Genomic DNA, 23596 nt, shown 5'->3' with positions numbered 1-23596 from the left:
AAGCTCTCAACATAAACAAGTACAGGCAGACATGGACAGACCAAAAACAAAATTGGTGTTATGGTTGGAATGGGAAAAAACACATTGGGGAAACAATTCAATGGCACCAATCCTCAGGCTTCAATAGAGAGATTCCCTTTGTTTCCAGGTGCTTTAGTTCTCTGACATTTTCTTTGGGTTATTTCACTTCTTCATGGGAGCAACTGGTGCAGGGGAGACAGAGAGAGTAAGAGAAAGAATGAGAGAGGGAGCAAGAGAGTGAGCAAGAGTGAGAGAAAAAGATCACCCAACTGCTGGTCAGCTGTGCAGCAGCAAATCAAAAAGTTGTCAAGTTTATGGCATTTGGCATCCACAAAACAAACAGCAAGCTGTTTCCAGTTGAATCTCACATGTCCCATGTGCTGGCTTGTCAATAAATAGTTTCTCCCACTGCATGAACAAAGTAGCAGTGCAAACGTGACCTACAATGCATTTCAGTAACATTCTTTTTAGAAGTGCGGCAATTCCTTCCACAATCTCAGCCTACTTCTCCTGCCACGTCCTACACAATATTAAGCAAGGTGTCACCTTTATTGTATAAACAAAGTATCAATTGGAATCGCTCTGAGGTCTGGAAGGGTTCTTGCGCCCCATGACGATCCAAGATTGCTGCACTTCTCGTACTCTGGGCTCTAGTATATTGCCAGTTTCCAGGGCTACACAATTGGTGATTATGCCTTCAGCTGCCTCAGCCTTTGATTTTGCAATTCTCTCATAAATAAGTCTCTGTCCCTCCAGTTCTTTCTCTCAGTCTCTTTCCCTTTTTTGTTTCCTTTCTCTCTCTCTTGTCTTTCTCCTGTTCTCTCTTTCCAAGTATTTGATCATCAGCCGTAACACCTCTTTACATGGCTCAGGGTCACATTGTGCTTTGTAATTTCCTGTGAAATGCCTTTCGACATTTGACTGTGTGAGTGTGCCCTCCAAGGGCAAGTTGTTGTTGTTATTGCTCGTGAAACACTTGGGGTTGTCCTGTGAATTTGAAAGTAGCTGTGTATATGGTTGCATATGTTTCACAATTTATTTGATGGTCTAAGCAAGCTAAACTCATCAAGAATTGGACTATATTGATAAAAGCAAACTACCACTGGAAAGCTGAAATAAAAAACAAGAAGTGCCAGAAATATTCAAATGTATCTGACAGCCTTTGTAGATGGAGAAAGTAGGCATTTGGCCCTTCAAGCCTGTGGTATGTCACTCAATGGGTTTATAGCTGACCTGGTTGTGGTCTCAAGTCCTGCCTGTCCCCCATTAACCCTCACGTCCACTGTCTTTAGGAACAGGAAACATTATTTCTCGGTTGAAGCAGTTTAACCTAATAAAGGAAAGTGTAAGTTCTGGTTGTTCCACATTTCGTTGCACTTTTTATTTGTTAAATGAATTGCAGCGAGATCTACAACCCTTCAAATTTTCTGAATGAATTGCCTCAGGAAACTATAAACACAAATAGAAACAAAAATGTGTCACAAATAGGATTATTCTCATTTTCATTTTACGGTTTGTACAGGAATTGATGAATAATTCACAATTAAATGGTTAGGTCAAACTGGTAAACAAGGCATAGCACAGTCTTAATTTCAACCTTACAATGATCGGATTTAAGGCTCAAGCTCAAAAAGCTGGAAGGCTCTCCAGTAGGGCCCACTGAGGAAGGAATTCTGACGTGAGAAATAACAAAATTCATTATAGTTTAATAGAAAATAACATGAGATCCGTGTCAAGGCAGCTAAGCAACAATAATATATCTTATACATTGTATATACTATATGCATTTTTATAGCAGCTCTAATGTACCAAAAGTTTGACTGACCCACAGAAGAAACTACCAGTTGAGGTGACCAAAAACTCAGGTGAAAGTGAAAGGATTTCACAGCGGTAGGGGTGTGATTGGGATGCTCTTTGAAAGGTTGGGCAGATCCGATGGACTGAATGGCCTCTTTCTGCACTCTAGGGATTCTACAATTCTATGATTTGATATCCTCACTTCTGACCTTATAAAAGGATTGCCATTGATGAAGCAGTTGATATTTAATAAATATTTGGTATGTACTGGTGTTTGGTAACTTCTCACAACCTCAAAACATTCCAGAGTGCATTGCGTGCAAAAAAATTCTTTGAAGTACAGTGACTGTTTAGATGTAGGAAATTCGATGGCCAATTTGTGCACAGTAAGCTTCCACAAACAACAATGACCAGACGATATGTTTTGAAGCTGATTGAAGGAAATGGAGAATTCCCGATTCTTCTTAAAAATATTACCACAGGATCTTTCTGTTCATTTGAGAGAGTAGAAAGGGCCTCATTTTAACATCTCAACCAAACGGCAGCACCTCAGGGACTGCAGCACTCCTTCGATTACACCCTGGCAGTAGCAGTTTGGATTTGTCTCGGAATTGGGCCCGAACTCACAAAAGCTGACTCAGAGGGGACAGTGTCACCCACTGACGCACAAGTGGTGCTGTTAGCATGATCATTCCATTCAACCATGGCAAGAAACTGAAGAATGGATGGGTGGAAATGGAACACTCAAGTTTAAATAAGACACTAAATTGTTTCCATTACACATGGTGACAGTAGGATATTGACTAATTTAAATGCGGACACACTTCTGATGTATTGGTACCTGCAAAGTAGGTGTGTGCATAACTGTTGTAAAAGGCGTTTCAAACATCATGGATATACATGAGCAGATTGTAACGACAATCATCACCCAGTCGAGATACGTGACCAATCCAAGTAAATCACTAGCAGACGGGAGAATAAAACAATTATTCTGTGAAGAACATAATCAAGTCATTGCATTATTAACCAGAGGGGACAGATTGAAGATAATTGACAAAACACACAGAGAGGAGATGCAGAGACGATGGTTATATTACAGTTAGAAACTAGCTGGAATGTGCTGCCTAAAGGACTGAGAAGGCAAGTTCTGAAGGCATATTCTAAAAGGGAATATTGTTGGGTTATGTGGATGAACAGAGGAGTGGTCCAATTTGATAGCTATTTCATTGTAACAAAGGCTGAATGACCTGACTCACTGCTGCAACATTTGAGGATATATTTTCTTTAACCATTTCAGTGTAACAGCACACACTCTGACTTTCTTGGGATAGGGATTAGGTCGTGTAGAGCCAGTGTTGTACTTTTGCTGTGCTGGGAATTTTGCGGAGTTGTGGAAATAATCCTATTCCCAGGAGAAAGTGAGGACTGCAGATGCTGGAGATCAGAGTCGAGAGTGTCATGCTGAAAAAGCACAGAAGGTCAGGCAGCATTCGAGAAGCAGGAGAATCGACATTTCGGGCATAAGCCCTTCATCAGGAATGAAGGGCTGTGCTTTTCCAACACTACACTCCCCATTCCCAGACATGGTGTGGGAATGTGGTTTTGGAGAACGGACATTCCTCATCTCCAAGCTTAGCCCAGTGTGAAGGCCTCCTGAAAATTTCCAGTTGACTTTCATAGATTCTGATTTAGGTTTCACACCATCTCATTACATAATACATTATTGAGAGACATTGGCATGGTAGTAAATACAGTGGACCTGTCATGCAGAGGGCCAAGTCAACATTCTGGAGGTATGGGTTTAACTCCCACCATGACAACTACTGGAATTTAAATTTCATTTAAAAACCTAGAATATAAAGCTGGCCTCAGTAACGGTGACCATGGCAATTACCAACGATTATTGTGAAAACTTATCTGGTTCACTAACATCCTTAAGGTGGGGAAATCTGCTGTCCTCACCTGATCTGGCCTACATGTGATGCCAGACTCAAAGTAAGATGTTCGACTCTTGACTCCTCCTTAAATGGCCTAGAAAACCACTCAGTTCAAGGATCAATTAGAGATGGGCACCAAACCTGGCCTTCCCAGCAGTGCCCATCCCTAAAGAAAATTATTATCACAGTTTGACATGATTTACATGCAACCACTGCTCACATTAAATAAGAAGGTGAACAGAAGATGAAACTTACTACAATTGATGATACTTGGTATTTTTTACTGCTCCTGTAATTGGATCAGTCTTGGATCTGTAAGATGAGAACCGTGTTGTAACATGTGAGATCGATGATCTGATTTTAAACTTCTCACCTTTATTTTCAAATCCCTCCAAAGCTTCACCTTCCTTTAACTTCATAATATCACCCACTTCTACAACCCTCCAAACTCTCCTTGTCCTTTTTAACTGACTAAGCTCCTTTGAAACATTTTAGGAGACTGTGAGATGTCAAAGGCACTCTCAAAAACAAATTCCCTTCTAACATACAAGAGACAGAACAATAAGCCTTAAAGCCAGCAGCAGAAACAAACAAGTCTGTCCCCTTCGTTTAAGTCCGAGCTGTTTTACCCACTGACAGTACTTTGTAATCTGCTTGAAAGTTTCTGGTCAATTTTTCAGCCACTTGTGGATAGCCTTTTTATTATTAAGCTTAAGAGGGTTCAGAAGAGATTTACCAGGATGTTGCCAGGTATGGAAGGTTTGAGTTATAGAAAGGCTGGATATGGTGGGATTGTTTTTCACTGGAGTGTAGGAGGTTGAGATGTGATCTTATACAGGTTTATAAAATCATAAGTGGTATAGTAGGGTTAATGATAGGATTGTTGTTTATTTCCCTCTATTGTTCGGGATTTAAAAACGAGGGAAATTTTTAAGGTGAGAGGAAAAAGATTTAAAAAAGACATGAGGGGCAAATTTTTTACATAGAGGGTGGGCAAGGGTGGGTTCATGTGTGGAATGCACTTCCTGAGGAAATGGTGGATGGGCATAGTTACAATGTTTAAAAGGCACTTAAGTAAGGACATGAATAGGAAAGGTTTGGAGGGATACGGGCCAAGAGCAGGCAGATGGGACTAGTTTAGTTTGGGATTATGTTCAGCATGGACTGGTTGGACCGAAGAGTCTGTTTCATGCAGTATGACTATAATAGCCCCATAAAATTACGAGACAAAATAATACTTCAGTCCAGAAATTGCTGGGTATATTGCTGTGAACTCCAAGGAATTGGCTTTCTTTCCTGCACTCTTTAGACCATTTTCCTTTGCCCTGTAACTTATTAGGAGGGAAACAGTGCAGGGAGGGAAATGGGGCTTTGGTGAATGATGGTCTATCTCTTTAACCAACTGGGATTAAAGGAATTAGAAAGGAACAGAAGAAGGTCATGCAGTGATATTGGGTGAATTAGAGTAAATGAGGGGTGGACAGAGATGGAAAAGCAGAAAAGAAAGAGGGAACTTCTGTAGAGAGGGGGAGAAATAAGTACTCATCCTAACTTTGTGGAGTGTTTACTGTGTAATTCATGTACAAATACAGAAATTTCCTGGAGCTCATGGGAGAGGATGAGAATGAGCCACTGTTTTGTGTGCGGCTGACAGTGTGTAGAAATCGTTCAGCAACTTGTAATGATTCCCATTCAGCATATCTTTTCGTGGTGCAAGTTGCTGGCTTTGTTTATGTATTAAGCACCACTGAACTTACCAATTTCTGAAGCAGATTCTGGATTCAGGAACCTAAGTGGAGTAGAAAATGTTTTCATCTGTAGAGAGAGACTTACGCATTGAATCGAGCCCTCACGACCAGGCGGCAGAACGTTCTAAATTTGTGCTCGCGGCCAACTATAAAGAGAGGCTTGTCAAAATAAGGATGATTTTCACGTAACTCCTCTTCTTGAACCTTGCTGAAGAGAGAAGTGGGATGGGAAATTTTTAAATTAAGATGTTGTAAAAATGCTTCTCAAAAGATAAAACAGAATTGAAAATGTTTGGGGACAGCAGCAAAGTTACCGTTTCATTTCAGCTTGTTCCTTTTTTTCCTGAATCATCTTTATTTCACTGTCTTCCCTTTGAGCATTTCGATAGCGTACTGTGCTGGAATGCTAGATAAGGTTAAACAAAAATTTTTTTTTGTGTGTATTGGGAGAAACATATTAACAACGGTCCACCACATAAGAAACCAGGTTTCTGAGAGTAACTGGAAACAGAATTTACATTGTGGATATTAACTTACAATTGTAGATCCACAGGCATAGGGCCTAAAATTAATTAGCAAGAGACTTGGACTAATAACCTGTACAAAAATTTCACCATTGCAAAAAGTGACTTTAAATTCACAGATGATACAAAAATTTTACACAGAGATATAAACAGACTAAACAAATGGCAAAGGCATGGCAGATGAAATACAATTAGGGAAATGTGAGATTATGTACTTTGGCAGGATGTGTAGAGAAGCTGAATATTACTTAAATGGAGAAAGACTGCAGAAAGCTGTAACACAGAACGATCTGGGAGACTTCATGTAGAAATCACGAAATGCTGGTGTATAAGTTCAGCAAGTAATTAGGAAGGCCAAAGATATGTTGGCTTTTATTTCAAAGGAAATAGAATATAAAAATGGGGAGAGCTTGCTAAAACTACATAGGTCACAAGTAAGACCACACCGAGAATACTGTGAGTAGTTTTTCTACCCTTATCTAAGAAAAAATATACTGGCAAGAGAGACAGTCCACAGAAGGTTCACTAGCTTGATCACTGATTTACAGCAATTTTCTTATGAGGCAAGGTTGAGTTATTTGGTCCTGTACTTATTGGAGTTTGGAAGAATGACAGGTGAAGTTACAGAAACATGTAAGACTCTTAGAGGCTTGATAGGGTGGATGCCGAGAAATAGTTTCCTGTCAGACAGTCTAGAACTAGAGGACAAAATCTCAGAGGAAGACGTCTTCCAGATAGGACAGAGATGAGGAGGCATTTATTCTCTTGGAGGGTAGCTAATCAGTGGAATTCTCGATCAAAGGGGAGTAGTGAGGCTGGGTCTTTTTTATATTCACTCATGGGATGTGGGAACTGTTGACTGGGGCAGTATTTATTGTCCGTTCTTAGTTGCCCTTGAAGTGGTGGTGGTCTGCCTTCTTGAACCGCTGCAGTCTATGTGCTGTAGGTAGACCCACAATGCCCTTAGGGAGGGAATTCCAAGAGATTGACCTAGTGACACTGAAAGAAAGGCAATACACTTTCAAGCCAAGATTGTGAATAGCTTGGAAAGGAACTTATAGCCGGTAGCTACTGCTCTTGTCCTTCTAGATGGTAGTGGTTGTGCTTTTGGAAAATGCTGTCCAAAGATCTTTAGTGAATTTGGTGAATTATATTTAAGGCTGAGATAAATAGATTTTCAACTATTAGGGAATCAAGGATGACTGGGAACATGTAGGAAAGTGGAGTTGGGGATTAACATATCAACATGATTGCTTTGAAAGGTGGAGCAGATTTGATGGGCCAGATGACCTGTTTGCTCCTATATTTTATGGGCTAATGAAGACTTCATTCCGCAGTGACATGATTGTCTCTGAACTGCTCTCTGAGATGGCCTAGCAAGCCACTCACTTCTATTCAAGAAGATGGCTCACCACAACCAGCTCAAGGGTAATCAGGGAAGAGCAGTGATACCCACAACTAAATACAGGAGATATTGATCTAATATAATGGGCCAGATTTTGCTGGGATCTTAAGTGGGATCTTACAGAGTCTGTCTTTTGATAAAGGTACAGAAAATGGTGGAAAACCCTCAGCAGCTCATGCAATATTGAACTGAAGAAATGTCATATCTGACTCTTTTATAAGAATATAAGGAATTGGACCATCTGGCCTCTGAAGGCTGGCCAACTGATCAAGAAGATCACAGTTGATCTGTCCCAGGCCTCAGTTCTTTGGGCAGGCCAGCTTCACATAGCTACCAACTCCTCTTTAAGTACTTTCAGTGATCTAGCCTCCAAAATTCTCTGCAGCAGAGAATTCCAGACATTCACTACCCTCTGGAAGGAGAGATTCCTTCACAGCTCAGCTTTAAATGAGCAACCCTTATTCTGTAACTAAGTCATCTAGCTTGAGATTTCCCCCATGAGTGGAAACATCTTCTCAACATCTACTTTGGCAAACCCCCTCAGAGTTACGTCAATTTCAATAAGATCTCCCTCATTTTTAAAACTGGAATGAATAAAAGGCTGAACTGTTTAACTATTCTTGATTAGTCAACACCTTCATCCCAGGATTCAGCCTACCAAAACTGCAACAAGACTTCCCTATTTTTAAACAACCTCTGAGCAATGAAGGCCAAAATTCCATTTGCCTTCTTAATGAGTTACTCTATCTGCATGCCTACCTTTTGTGTTTCATGCGTAAGAGTGACCAGCTACCTCTGCACTACGCTCCTTTATTCTATCTCCCCATTTAAATAATAACCTCTATTTGATTCTTCCTACCAAAGTGTATGACCTCACACACTTTCCTACAATAAATTCCACCTCTCCATTGATGTTGCCTGAATGTTCCTTGATCTTCAAATTTTCCTTAGCTTGAATATCTAGCTTCTGCAGTACCTGAGTTAACTCTTAATCTGCCTTTGCAGTTTTAGGGTTTTAAACTTTTATAGCACAGCAAAATGCAAAAAGCATGAGTCAATATTGCAACATTGAGGGGAATTGTGCAGACAGGGGAAGCAAGTGTGAATCTCCTCAACCAGATTGTTGAATTGTGAAATTAACTCGACAAGGTCTGAGACAAAAGTGTCAATGAGATTGGCTTAATTCAATGCCATACCAGGTACAAGAAGAAATAAAAATAGGGAAAAAAGATTGGAGCAAATGGAAAATAGAGAAAGGGAACACAGAAAAGTAAAATACAATTTTAAAGATTTGTTTTACATTTTTAAAGTCTTCAACAATGATTAAAAGCTGAAAAATGATATTCCACACTTGTAACAGGCATTTTTCAGGGCCAGTAAGGTTATTCGCATGTAATCAATATATATCACTTTGTTTAAAAGGATGTTTAAACTAAATAGATAAGGGTCAACTCTGTCTGGCGAATTCAGTCCATTTCTACAACATCAGTATGGGAACTCTGTGCAGTTCAATACATTGCACTGGTGAGGCAGACAACAAGATAGCATTTTGGTGAAGATAGTGGTGGATCAGCACATTTTGGATGTGAACTTTTGGATTTCTGTGTGCAACGATGCCTCTGTCCTTGTCTGAAGCACTTGTTACCATTAATATACAATGGGACTCATTACCCTCAGTGTTATTTGACAGTAAAGTCTGGCTCATTCAATATCTTGTTATTGATACACTCAATATTTATTTTCTTGTCTTGGACTCAAGCCATAGCTTTGGTAGTCATGGAAACATGCTAGCAGCAGGAGAGGTTAAGTGCCAGCAACACGCCAAGGTTATTTTCTCACTCACATCTTGTGTCAGTGTTTCCAATGATTTCCCTCTGCTGATTCTCTGACTGCTTGAACCGTGTCGGAGGGACCTGAAATGAGAGGAACGATAATCAAAGCACTGTATTCAAATGATCAGCTTCCTTCACCCAGAATTAAAGTGAGCGATTAAATCATGAAAATGAGAAAAAAATGCAAAGATATTTGCAGATCCCTGATGTTACAACAGCTCGTGCATGTTAAATTTCTGACAGCAATTTGTGAAGGAGATCAAAAGTCAGTCGTTGCTAAGTTTCAGATTTATTGACAAAGTGAAACGTTACAAATGTATAACACCCAACTTGACAGCCCTCCATCAATAGGTGCCTCTTTATACACGCATATGTTAAGATCCAATGAATGAGGTGTCATCCCCACCTATTATATACTTAACCTTAAATCATACAATTAACAATGGGGGACATTTAGTAATTATGGAGGGCATGTGTTTTTACACAGAAACCACATTTAAAAAGAAGGCAATTTTAACATAAGTGCCGATCTCAATAAAGATTGAGATATGTGAAATGGTACAATCCAAAATTAATCTGAAATGTGTCAATGTCACCAGCAGTATCCATTTGTTACATATTAAATTGTTTGCTATCGTTCCTGTTTTCATGGTTCTAAATAGATAATGCCCAGAAAGTGGAGGTAGATTTTGGTTGTGTTTGCTGATTGACATTTTGCATGCACGTTACATGGAACTTACAGATCAGTGGCCCAGCAGTAATTTTGCTGGACTATGAATCCAGAGACCCAGGGTTCAAATCCCTTCAGGGTAGATGGTAGAATCTCAATTCAATAAACACCTGAAACTGAACATCATCATCGAATGATGAGCTTGTTGATAGGCAGAAAACCCCATCTGGTTCAATAATGTCCTTCAGGAAAGGGAACTGGTCTGGCCAACATGTAATTCTGTATCCATAGCGATGTGGTTGACTTTAAACTACTCTCTAGGTGATGTGACAAGTCATTCACACAGCGTGGAAACAGACCCTTCAGTCCAACTCGTCTGTACTGACCAGACATCCCAATTTGATGTGCTCCCATTTGCCAGCACTTGGTCTACATCCCTCTAAACCCTTCCTATTCATGTACCCAACCAGATGCCTTTTAAATGCTGTAATTGTACCAGCCTCTACCACTACCTCTGGCAGCTCATTCCATACATGCACCATCCTCTGCCTGAAAATGTTGCCACTTAGGTCCCTTTTAAATCTTTCCCTTCTCATCTTAACCTATGCCCTCTAGCTTTGGACCTCCCCTACCCTGGGGAAAAGACCTTGTATATTTACCCCATCCATTCCCTTCATGATTTTATAAACCTCTATAGTGTTACTCCTCAGCCTCTGAAGCTCCAGGGAAAAATGCCCAGCTTATCCAGCCTCTCTCTATAACTCCCTATCCCTCCAGTCCCAGCAACATCCTTGTAAATCCTTTACTTACCCTCCTAGTTTTAACAATATCCTTCCTATAAAAGGGTGACCAGAATTGTACGTAGTTTTCTGAAAGTGACCTCACTTCTCATCATCTACAAAGCACGGGGCAGGAGTATGATAGAATACTCCTCACTTGCCTGGGTGGGTGTAGCTGCAACAGCACTCAAGAAGCTTAGCACCATCCAGCCCACTTCATTGGCACCAATCCACTCCCTTCACCTCCAATGCTCAGTAGCAGCAGTGTGTACTACCTGCAAGATCCACAGCAGAATTTCACAAATGCTCCCATGTAGAAAGACAGGCAGCAGATAAATGGGTACAAATCCACCTGCAATTTCCCCTCCAAGCTTTTCACTATTCCCACTTGGAAATACGTTGCCATCTCTTCAGTGTCACTAGATCAAAGTCCTGAAACCTCCTCCCTAACAGCATTATGTGTCTCCCTATGACACATGGACACCAGCAATTCAAGAAGGCAGCTCACTACCACCTTCTTAAGGACAATGAGATGTAGACAATAAATGCTGGTCCAGACAGTGACACTTGTGTCCGATGAATAACTAATAATAATAAGTATAACCCATCTATGCTGGTGTTTCTGCTCCACATAAACCTCTTTCCACCTGTTTTTAATTCATCCTATTAATTATCCTTTTATCCCTTTCTCCCTCATGCTGTTACCTAGCTTCCCTTTCAATGCAGGTGCGCAATTTGCCTCAATCACTCAATGTGTGGTAGTAAGTTCCGCATTCTCACCTCTGTCTGACAAAAGAAGATTCTCCTGGTTTGCCTGCTGAATTTATTTGTGATTCAAGCAGATGCCTACAAGTTACATTGATCCACCATACAATCCACAGAGGCTTTAGTGATTTCAACTGATAAGCACGGTATCTATGATGAATTTGCCATCTCTGACATCCAAACAACTACAGGTCAATCAAAATCTCCCTGAAGTTTTACTGAACTTACTTCTCACACATTTTAACTTCAGCTTTCAGGACATCCATGCTGTTACCTGCGTTCCTGACGGATATGATGCTGGACGCTTAGAATGGAGCGCTCTTTTGCAGGCTGTCCTTCAAAGGATCCACTCAACATTCGCTGCCGAGTACAGGCCCTGTGGAAACCAAAGGAAATGGACACAAATATATTCTCAATGAGATCTCAATTGCATTCTCTTGCTAACACTGGATCAGAATAATCCATTTTGGATTCTGATTTGGGTGCAACTTGCATTGGTTTTATCAATTATGATTTTTCCATATAATCTAGTGCTCATACTCATTTACACATCATCAAAATCACATTCTTCCATGTCCCCAGTATAACTGCATTTTAAAATTTGATCATTTTTCCTTCAAGAAATTTTGCTTCAGAAAATATTCCTTGTTAGGTTTAAGACTTGTAACTTGGCAAAGTTTGACGAATACAGCAGCAAATCCTGAGATCACAAAAACGAAGGATTTAAATCTCAGCATCAGTCCAGCATCCGAGAATAATCCAATTTTAAACTGCTGAAAGTGACTTTGAGAAGATGTACAGAATAGTTTCTTAGTTAGGGGTACAGTAGTCAGCTTCTTGACAACTTCAAAAGAAAATTTCATTTGAAACCTGTCAGTGAATATTACTGAACTGCAGAGATCTGGTGCCATTGTTTGGAACTTACTTGATGACCCATAATTGATAGAAACTCTCAGTAATTAACTCACCCTGGGGGTATGATCAGCGTTGTTTGTAAGGCCCGTTTGGGGTGACCTTATAGAAGTCTATAAAATCATGAGGGGCATGGATAGGATAAAGCGATAAAGTCTTTTCCCTGGGGTTGGGGGAGTCCAGAACTAGCAGGCATAGGTTTAGGGTGAGAGGGGCAAGATATAAAAGAGACCTAAGGGGCAACTTTTTCATGCAGAGGGTGCTGCGTGAATGGAATTAGCTGCCAGAGGAAGTGGTGGAGGCTGGTATAATTACAACATTTAAAAGGCATCTGGATGGGTATATGAATAGGAAGGATTTGAAGGGATATGGGCCGGGTGCTGGCAAATGGGACTAGATTGCGTTGGGATATCTGGTTGGCATGGACGAGTTGGACCGCAGGGTCTGTTTCCATGCTGTACATCTCAAATACTCTATGACTCTAAAAGATCAAGCTGAATAGAAATTGTGCTTAAATTTTAGTGACTTGTTTTGCATTGATATCAAGGGAAAATCACTGAATAAAACAGCACATTGGAGTGGAAAGTATCATACTAACTACTAGAATTTTATTGGACATGAGTTTCTGTGCAACATTCCTGATGAAGGACGTATGCCCAAAACATTGATTCTCCTGCTTCTCGGATGCTGCCTGACCTGCTGTGCTTTTCCAGCAACACACTTTTTGACTCTGACTCTCCAGCATCTAGAGTCCTCACCATCTCCATGAGTTTCTGTACAGGAGTACTATCGTATTTCCCAAAATACGATTTTCACACTGATGTTAAAATATTAATCCCTAGTAAACAGCTCAAATGAAACTTAATCTTGTTAGAGTGAAACCTGAACAGTTTTATTACTGTGTATGCAAGTGATGACTATGCTTTGTTTTCACTGATTTGATGAAACGCTTATTCAGTAACTGTAGTCATTTCATACTTCATGTTCCCGGTTTACCTCCAACATAGTATGCCTTATAATGGAATCATTCCTAGTTTCTGTTAATAAGGGGCAGCTTTGAATGAATTATGCTCATGTAGGTTTTCCACACCTGACAGTGACATCATTCTGCTTCTCTCATTCTGCTTGTTAGATGGTGGCCTGACTTTTGACCATAACTGGTTAACAACTGGTAAACATCCCGTGCAATAGTTCATGCACTAAGAAAACTTGTTCTTTTTTCTGAGATGAGCTTGCATGCAGACTTATTCACAGAACCAGTTTTGCAATGAAAGAGGAAGATTGCGTGCAAATAAAGTTCAAAGCGATGGAAGCAACCAATACAGACAATCCTCTTGTGGAACAGGTGAAGAAAATGTTTAACATTATATAATTGCAAGTTGCTTTTACTGACCAAGAATCTACACCATTAGGTACTGTTAAAGGAAAATTGGTGCTTACAATTTTAATTACTGCATAAACTGCTCTCTTGAAAAGCATTTTGAGTGTTTCAAGATATTATGATGCTGTGAGGCTGGAATGTTGACATGATCCAAAGGTGTTTTCCCCAGTGTAAATATTTAAACAGCCACAGCATCAAATGGTCACATCAAAAAGTGCAACACTGAGGTAAGTAAACATTTATCATTCTTAATAATACATAGAGATAATACAAACACGCTCTAATTAGATTATTTCCAGCAGAATAAATCTTACCTGAGGATTTTATTTACTGCATTTTCCTTTTCAAGAAGATTCCGGGCACAGATACTGGAAACGGATCTTCGCAACTGTGAATAAACGTGAATACGAGAGGGAAATTAAACTGGAATTTCCGAAAAATCCAGGAGAGAGTTCATGTGGTTTAATCTTGCTGCAATTGATGAGAACGCCACAAAGACATCGGCTTATTACAATAAACAACCATTTACCTAAACCTGGGTAGAACCTTCTTTTATTGAGACTTCCTGTGGAGGAGGCTCTGAAAGTCGGATGTACTTCCATTTTGGGGGAAAGGTGGGTTGATTCGCACAATTATAGACTTTTCAGCCCATGCACGCCACCCTCCACTCCATGTTTCATACCTCTTTGAGTGCGCATTTGCATTGTTAGGTTATCATTGCAGAGGATTATCTGTCAGACACAGGTTTGGCCGCTGGACAATTCTATCAGACGCATCATGTACAATCAATGTCTATCACTTCACTGCAGCTGCCAATGTAGCACTATGAGTACCACAGAGCTACTGGCTCTCACATCTTTCAGTTTTCACACTAATAACATAAAAGCAGCTACAACACTCAACAGCTCACACACCATTACCTCACTGAGCTTTCTACACAACTAGGAGAGCATCCAAATACTTGAGCCTTTCACCAAAGGCTTGTCTTGGGGGGATAACGGCATAACAATAAAAGGATGGCTGTGGGATGAACACCTCAAGTATCTCAGGTAGACAAATCACAGAATGGTTTATTGATCTTTATCAGCTATTGCTCTTTGACAACACTGAACCATCGTACATTCAGGACATTTAACATGTAACTGCCCCACACCACATTCTTCCCTGTAGTAAGGCACATGAACAGTAACAGCTCTAACTAGCTATCTCTATCTGTGTCTATCAAGATGAAGGGCTTTTGCCCGAAACATCAATTTTCCTGCTGCCTGAACTGCTGTGCTTTTTCAGCACCACTCTAATCTAGACTCTGTGTCTATCAATACAGGCGCAATGCTATGTGCCCTTGGGAATGTCTCTTAATGCATCTCTCCTTCTGTGGGAGAACGTGCACAATAAGTGTGCCCAGAGAGAGATGGGGCAATGTCTGACATACGGCTCCTCACTTCCTTCAAGGATCAAGCTGCTGAGCTGGTAGGAGAGCAAGGCAATTGTGCCTGTGATGAGGGGAGATCAAATATCTCCAGCCGTCCAATGAGAAGGCCTCCAACCTGGAACTCTGCACATCAATCACCAGCATCTAAGTGAAGCGTTGGGTAAAGGTGGTGGCTCACAACTCTAACACATTTCTCTGTTGTTTTATGCAGCGCCCAGATTTCAACCCAAGCCCAAGATGAAAATAAAAGCCTTCAGGCCTGTCTCTCCCAACCTCTGGGTGTACTCTTCTGAGGAGCAACAGTCGTGAGGTGAAGAAGATGCACTATTAAGGTCTTCCACCCCACCCTCCATTAGGTCAGAGACATTCACCTCAGGGGGTCATGAAGCTAGAGTGGGCTTGGGATCCCATACAGTATGAACACCAGCACAGGGCTAGAAGAGGAAAGAACAGCTAAGGTATCTGACACTCAGAGGGCTGGAAAGGATTCTGGGTCATCCAAGATGGAGGACGGAAAAAATGTCTGACTGTAACAGCTACTCCTACTTTGAGGTATTTTAGGTGTTGGAGGTGATTTCCTTGAATTCCAGGAGCAGCAATTACTGCTTCATATGTTGTTGCATTGTTTTGTCAAAACTTTGTCAAAACAACAGCACTTTTAAAAGGGAGAAAAACAGGCAAAGGAAGCAAATGGTGAGGTCAGTGCAGGAGAGGGAGAGAGAGAGAGAAAGAAACTGACACCACAGTGTACCTCCACAGTTATTGCCTTTGCTGTTTGAATTCATGTATCGGGGATGCGTCGGGGAAAATTAACAAACAGTGAAATTCACAACTGATCTTGGAGGAACTGTTTGGGCGAAGTCAGAGCACAGAATCAGATAAATGAAAAGTTTTAAGTGTGGCCTACAGAAAGTCTGCAGTAGTGAGTAAAGTGGGTTCCTTCTTGATAATATGATTTTTGAGATATGTCACTTGATTAAACTTAAAATATAAGCTATAAGTATTAATTTAACCTGGACCAGTGTTATGTACAGGAATAAGATGGGGTTATTTTCTGGGTCTGTAGATTGTGTAGGAACAAAAATGGCCTTTAGTAGAGTGATATGCGCTTCTTGTCAGATGTGGGAGTTTAAGAAAAGTTTACGGGTCACTGTGGATTATATCTGCCATAAATGCTGTTGGTTGCGAATCCTATCAGATCAAATGGATCGGTTGGAGAGGTGATTAGGGGCAATGAGGAATTTGCAACATAAACGGTATGTGATGGATGGCAGTTATAGGAAGGGGGGAAAGTCACAGGTACAGTCACATAGAGGGGTTAACTCCAGGAAAGGTAAGAGAGGTAGGCAGTTAGTGCAGGAGTCTTCTGTGGCTATCCCCATTTCAAACAAGTATGCTGTTTTGGAAAATGTAGAGGGTGATTGATTCACAGGGGAACGTAGCACGAACAGCCAAGTTCCTGGTATTGAGACTGGCTGTAATGCATTGAGGGGTACGTCTGGTTCCAAGAGATCGATTGTGTTAGGGGACTCTCTAGAGAGAAATGTGTTAGTGTTGTAAGCTACCACCTTTACCCAACGCTTCACTTGGATGCTGGTGCTTGATGTGCAGAGTTCCAGGTTGGAGGCCTTCTCATTGGACGGCTGGAGATATTTGATCTCCCCTCATCACAGACAGACGTTTCTGTGGCCAGCAGCGAAAAATCAGAATGTTATGTTGCTTCCCTGGTGCCAGGATCAAGGATGTCTTAGAGAGAGTGCAGAATGTTCTCAAGGGGGAGAGGGATAAGCAAGAAGTCATTGTCCACATTGGAACCAAAGACATAGGAAGGGAAAAGGTTGAGATTCTGAAGGGAAATTACAGAGAGTTAGGCAGGAGTTTAAAAAGGAGGTCCTCCAGAGTAGTAATATCTGGATTACTCCCGGTGCAACGAGCTAGTGAGGGCAGGAATAGAAGAATAGAGCAAATGAATGCATGGCTGAGGAGCAGGTGTATGGGAGAAGGATTCACATTTTTGGATCATTGAAACCTGTTTTGGGGTAGAAGTGACCTGTACAAGAAGGACAGATTGCACCTAAATTGGAAGGGGACTAATATACTGACAGGGAGATTTGCTAGAGCTGCTCAGGAGGATTTAAACTAGTGAGGTGGAGGGTCAGACCCAGGGAGATAATGAGGAAAGAGATCAGTCTGAGACTGGTACAGTTGAGAACAGAAGCGAGTCAAACAGTCAGGGCAGGCAGGGACAAGGCAGGACTAATAAATTAAACTGCATTTATTTCAATGCAAGGGGCCAAACAGGGAAGGCAGATGAACTCAGGGCATGGTTAGGAACATGGGACTGGGATATCATAGCAATTACGGAAACATGGCTCAGGGATGGGCAGGACTGGCAGCTTAATGTTCCAGGATACAAATGCTACAGGAAGGATAGGAAGGGAGGCAAGAGAGGAGGGGGAGTGGCATTTTTGATAAGGGATAGCATTACAGCTGTGCTGAGGGAGGATATTCCCAGAAATACATCCAGGGAAGTTATTTGGGTGGAACTGAGAAATAAGAAAGGGATGATCACCTCATTGGGATTGTATTATAGACCCTCTCAGGGAAATTGAGAAACAAATTTGTAAGGAGATCTTGTAAGAATAATATGTAAGAATTTGTAAGAAGAATTTGTAAGAATAATAGGGTGGTTATGGTGGGGGATTTTAACTTTCCAAACATTGACTGGACTGCCATAGTGTTAAGGGTTTAATTGGAGAGGAATGCGTTAAGTGTGTACAAGAAAATCTTCTGATTCTGTGGATGTACCTACTAGAGAAGGTGCAAATCTTGACCTATTCTTGGGAAATAAGGCAGGGCAGGTGACTGAGGTGTCAGTGGGGGAGCACTTTGGGGCCAGCGACCATAATTTTGTTAGATTTAAAATAGTGATGGAAAAGGATAGACCAGATCTAAAAGTTGAAGTTCTAAATCGGAGAAAGGCCAATTTTGACAGCATTAGGCAAGAACTTTCAAAAGCTGATTGGGGGCAGATGTTCGCAGGTAAAGGGACGGCTGGAAAATGGGAAGGCTTCAGAAATGAGATAACAAGAATCCAGAGAAAGTATATTCCTGTTAGGTTGAAAGGAAAGGCTGGAAGGTTTTGGGAATGCTGGATGACTAAAGAAATTGAGGGTTTGGTTAAGAAAAAGAAGGAAGCATATGTCAAGTATAGACAGGCTGGATCGAGTGAATCCTTAGAAGAGTATAAAGGCAGTAGGAGTATACTTAAGAGGAAAATCAGGAGGAGAAAAAGGGGACATGAGAAAGCTTTGGCAAATAGAATTAAGGAGAATCCAGAGGGTTTTTACAAATATATTAAGGATAAAAGGGTAACTAAGGAGAGATTCGGGTCCCTCAAAGAATAGCAAGGCGGCCTTTGTGTGGAGCCGCAGAAAATGGGGAAGATACTGAACGAGTATTTTGCATCAGTAATAATTGTGGAAAAGGATATACATATAGATTGTAGGGATATAGATGGTGACATCTTGCAAAATGCCCATATTACAGAGGAGGAAGTGCTGGATGTCTTGAAAAGCATAAAGGTGGATAAATCCTCAGAGCCTGATCAGGTGTACCCGAGAACTCTGTGGGAAGCTAGAGAAGTGATTGCTGGGCCTTTTGATGAGATATTTGTATCATTGATTGTCACAGGTGAGGTGCTGGAAGACTGGACTTTGGCTAACGTGGTGCAACTGTTTAAGAAGGGTGGGAAGGACAAGCCAGGAAACTATAGACCACTGAGCCTGACGTCGGTGGTGCACATGTTGTTAGAGGGAATCCCGAGGGACTGGATGTACATGTATTTGGAAAGGCAAGGACTGATTAGGGATAGTTAACATGGCTTTGTGCATGGGAAATCATGTCTCTTTTGAAGAAGTAATGAAGAGGATTGATGAGGGCAGAGCAGTAGATGTGATCTATATGGACTTCAGTAAGGTGCTCAACAAGGTTCCCCATGGGAGACTGGTTAGCAAGGTTAGATCTCACAGAATATAGGGAGAACTAGCAATTTGGATACAGAACTGATTCAAGGGTAGGATACAGAGGGTGGTGGTGGAGGTTTTTTTTTCAGACTGGAGGCCTATGACCAGTGGAGTGCCACAAGGATCGGTGCTGGGCCCTCTACTTTTTGATATTTATATAAATGATTTGGATGTGAGCATAAGAGGTGCAGTTAGTAAGTTTGCAGATGACACCAAAATTGGAGATGCAGTGGACAGCGAAGAGGGTTACCTCGGATTACAACAGGATCTTGATCAGATGGGCCAATGGGCTGAGAAGTGGCAGATGGAGTTTAATTCAGATAAATGCGAGGTGCTGCATTTTGGGAAAGCAAATCTTAGCAGGACTCATACACTTAATGGGAACGTCCTAGGGAGTGGTGCTGAACAAAGAGACCTTGGAGTGCAGGTTCATAGCTCCTTGAAAGTGGAGTTGCAGATAGATAGGATAGTGAAGAAAACATTTGGTATGCTTTCCTTTATCGCTCAGAGTATTGAGTACAGGAGTTGGGAGCTCATGTTGCGGCTGTACAGGACATCGGTTAGGCCACTGTTGGAATATTGTGTGCAATTCTGGTCTCCTTCTTATCAGAAAGATGTTGTGAAACGTGAAAGGGTTCAGAAAAGATTTGAGTTATAGGGAGAGGCTGAACAGGCTGGGGCTGTTTTCCCTGGAGTGTTGGATGCTGAGGGGTGACCTTATAGACGTTTACAAAATTATGAGGGGCATGGATAGGATAAATAGATAAAGTCTTTTCCCTGGGTTGGGGGACTCCAGAACTAGACGGCATAGGTTTAGGATGAGAGGGGAAAGATATAAAAGGGACCTAAGGGGCAACTTTTTCATGCAGAGGGTGGTATGTGTATGGAATGAGCTGCCAGAGGAAGTGGTGGAGGCTGGTACAATTGCAACATTTAAGAGGCATTTGGATGGGTATATGAATAGGAAGGGTTTGGAGGGATATTTGCTGGGTGCTGGCAGGTGGGACTAGATTGGGTTGGGATAACTGGTTGGCATGGATGGGTTGGACTGAAGGGTCTGTTTCTGTGCTGTACATCTCTATGATTCTATGACACTATGACTGCTGGGGAACAGCCCCCTGCGGTGTCCAGAATAATAACAAGTCTTTGGATTCGGCTGTTAATGAGCTGATGGTATTATGGTAATCAGGGGATCAAGTAGCAGATAACAAATGTAATAACAATTGTAACCTGCTGTCAGGAAACTGGTTTCTTGCCTCCTGGACAAGTAATCTTCCCCCCACACCCCCACCACACACAAGCTTCTAAAAGCTCCAGTGGTCCCAGAAGATTCCACCCTGTGTCACAAGTTATTTTTTCCAACACTGCTCTTTGTATTCATGCTCCTGGCTTCCATTGCTTCTTGTTAACCTTGGCATCATATGCAATGACTCTGGGCTAGACTGTCCTCCAGTGTATTGGTTAGATAAGACTGAGGTGTTCAAAATAATCTGGGCAGAGTATCGAGAGGAAGTCTGTTTCAGTTGACAGAAAAGTTAAGAATCAGTGGGCACTGTTTGGAGATGAATAGCAAAATAAAAACAAAGTTAACATGGGGAAATCTACCTGGACCCAGTGTAAGTTTAGGATCAGGAATATACAGGCTGAGATTGTGTGAGGCAGTTTCAAACATTGGTTAATTTTGTGAAAAGAAGATGTTTACAGGACTACAGTGACAAGGCAAGAGAGTGGAATTAGCTAAACCGATGTCGTAGAGAACTGGTACAGAGACGATGGGCCAAATGGACTGCTCCCTTGCTGTAACCACTCTATATTAAACACATTTTAATACCACATGATCTATGATAATTGAGGCCTTTCTTGGGAGCCCAAGTGCACAGACTGGAGAATAATACCAGGCTGGGAGACAGGGAGGATTGCAGATGCTGGAGCTCAGAGTTGAGAGTGTGTTGCTGGAAAAGCACAGCAGATCAGGCAGCATCCGAGGAGCAGGAAAATTGATGTTTTGGGCCGGAGCCCTTCACCAGGAAAGGGAGGAGGAAGCTGGTACTTCTAGTGCAGGAAGTGCTAAATGGTGAAGGCTGATGTCCTCTGAAGTGCAGTAGTCCATGTTCAAGTAACGCTTTCCAGGCTTGGGTTGATGAGTAATGTTCATGCACAAGTGTCAGCAATGACCATCTCCATCATGGGAGTGTCCAACCATTGTTCCTCGTTATTCAATGGTACTACCATCTCTGAATCATCCACTATCAATATTGCGAGCATTACCATCCATGGTAAACTCAACTGCATTAGTCATAGAAATACTGTGGCTACAAGAGAAGCTCAGAAGCTCAGAAGCCCACAGCCAGTAACTCAACTCCTTATTTCCCAGAGCCTGTCTACCATCGATAATGCACAAGTCAGAAGTGTGATGGAATACTCCCCATTTGCCTGGTTGAATGTAGTTCCGACCACTCTCAAGTAGCTTGTTACCATCCAGAACAGCCCACTTGATAGGCACCACATCCACAAACATTCACTCCCTCCACCACTGATACTCAGCAGCAGCAATGTGTACCATCTACAAGATGAAGAAATTCACAAATGCTTGTTAGACAGCACCTTCTAAATTCATGGCCACTTCCACCTGGAAGGACAAGGACGGCAGATACATGGGAACACTGCGACCTGCAAGTTCCCTGCAAGTGTCACATCGTCCTGACTTGAAACTAGATCGCTGTGCCTTCACTGCCACTGAGTCAAAATGAACCCTGCCACAGCATTGTAGGTGTATCCATGCCAAATGGACAGCAGTGGTTTAAGTAGGCAGCTCACCACCACCTTCTCAAGAGCAATTAGGGTGAGGAAATAGATGCGGGCCCAGCTAGCAAAGGCCACATCCCCCTGAATGAAGAAAGAAAATCCCATGGTCACCATACCAAAGTGGAGAGGCATTTTCTTTCCCAGCTTCTTGGCTACTATGTACCTCCCGAATGACATCACAGAAAACAGATTATCTGCTTACCAGCACTCTACTGCTTCTACTTACTGTGATCCACTCAACTGCTGAATTTCCGACATCTCAAAAAAATACCGTAAATTGCTTTGGGACATTCTGAGGTTGTTAAAATCCTTTCAAACTTATGTAATTTTCAAAAGCATTGAGCAATTTTCTGGAAATCAATGGTTACAACATTGTTCTAAAGGAAAAGGTCAACGCTGGGAATAAAACATGTGCACCTTCTGATTGATTTTTTTCAGAAATCAGAACTGTATTTTATACGAGCATCATTGCTCCGGTTTTACCTTCTGATCTATATACTTGTTATCTTCGATACAAGACCGTTTGGAATGGTCACATGATGATGAAGCTGAAGGCAACCTACGGAGCAAACAACTTGTGTCTTGCTGTTGACGATCAATGAACTGCTTCATAAAACTTTCTCTAAAATATAAGCATTGAGATAGGAAGAGAAATAAAACTCCATTGTCAAGTAACAGATGCCATTAATGATGGGGAGTTACAGATATGCAAATTATTTCCTGTTCCGTCTCATGTATTGTCTTTGTAGAGTCAACAATTCTCACTCACCTCTTTCTCATAAACTCATACAGCGCGGAAACAGACCCTTCGGTCCAACCAATCTATGCCGACCATAATCCCAAACTAAACTAGTCCCACCTGGCTGCGCTTGGCCCATATCCCTCCAAACATTTCTTATTCATATACTGATCTAAATGTCTTTTAAATATTGTGACTGCATTAATCAGTTTCTCTGGAAGTTCATTCTACATGTAAACCACTCTGTGTGTAAAAATATTGCCCCTCATGTCTTCTTTAAATATTTCTCCTTTTGCCTTAAAAATATGTCCCCTCGTCTTGAAATCCCCCACCCTAGGGAAAAGTCACCTGACATTCACCTTATTTATACCCCGCATTATTTTATAAACCTCTCCTCTCAACCTCCTACACACCAGCAAAAAAAGTTCCAGCCTATCCTGCCTCTCTTTATATTTCAAACCCAGCAGCATCTTGGTAAATCTTTTCTAAAGCCTCTAGGGTTTAATAATATTCTTTCTATGTTAGGAGGACCAGAACTGGACATGGTACTCCAGAAGAGGTCTCAATAATGTCCTGAAGATCTCAACTTAACCTCCCAGCTCCTACATTCAAAGGCCTGAGCAATGAAGGCAAGCATGCTGAAAGAGTTATGTATCGTTGATATTTTCTACATCAGACAGCTGTACACATTTGATATCAAGCATATTCAGCACACACATTCACTGATATTTGGATATTAAGGAATGAAAGGTTATGGAAATTGTATTGAGGCAGAAGAATAGCCATGATCTTTTTGAATAACAGAGAGGACTCTGTTACTCCTG

At 41.5% G+C, this 23596-nt stretch overlaps 1 protein-coding gene across 4 annotated transcripts in view; it reads right to left on the bottom strand.

Annotated features, from left to right (window-relative positions):
* The window catches only part of nalcn (sodium leak channel, non-selective), a 296924-nt gene that overhangs the window by 84719 nt on the left and 188609 nt on the right, over positions 1 to 23596 (bottom strand). For all 4 annotated transcript variants that reach the window (XM_087987922.1, XM_043691273.2, XM_043691274.2 and 1 more), the window contains 8 exons: positions 22517 to 22655; positions 14086 to 14159; positions 11753 to 11854; positions 9276 to 9345; positions 5818 to 5909; positions 5589 to 5711; positions 4011 to 4067; positions 2660 to 2780 (listed from right to left, as the gene is read on the bottom strand). In XM_087987922.1, coding sequence (XP_087844048.1) covers positions 2660 to 2780; positions 4011 to 4067; positions 5589 to 5711; positions 5818 to 5909; positions 9276 to 9345; positions 11753 to 11854; positions 14086 to 14159; positions 22517 to 22655 — 778 coding nt within the window. The remainder of the gene's footprint in view (positions 1 to 2659; positions 2781 to 4010; positions 4068 to 5588; positions 5712 to 5817; positions 5910 to 9275; positions 9346 to 11752; positions 11855 to 14085; positions 14160 to 22516; positions 22656 to 23596) is intronic.

This window comes from Chiloscyllium plagiosum, unplaced genomic scaffold (genome assembly GCF_037043375.1).
Source record: "Chiloscyllium plagiosum isolate Xiang-an unplaced genomic scaffold, Cpla_swu_hap1 HiC_scaffold_6, whole genome shotgun sequence".
Taxonomy (NCBI): Eukaryota; Metazoa; Chordata; class Chondrichthyes; order Orectolobiformes; family Hemiscylliidae; genus Chiloscyllium; species Chiloscyllium plagiosum.
The sequence above is the reverse complement of the archived record's forward strand: the minus strand, read 5'-3'. Positions and strand labels throughout refer to the sequence as shown.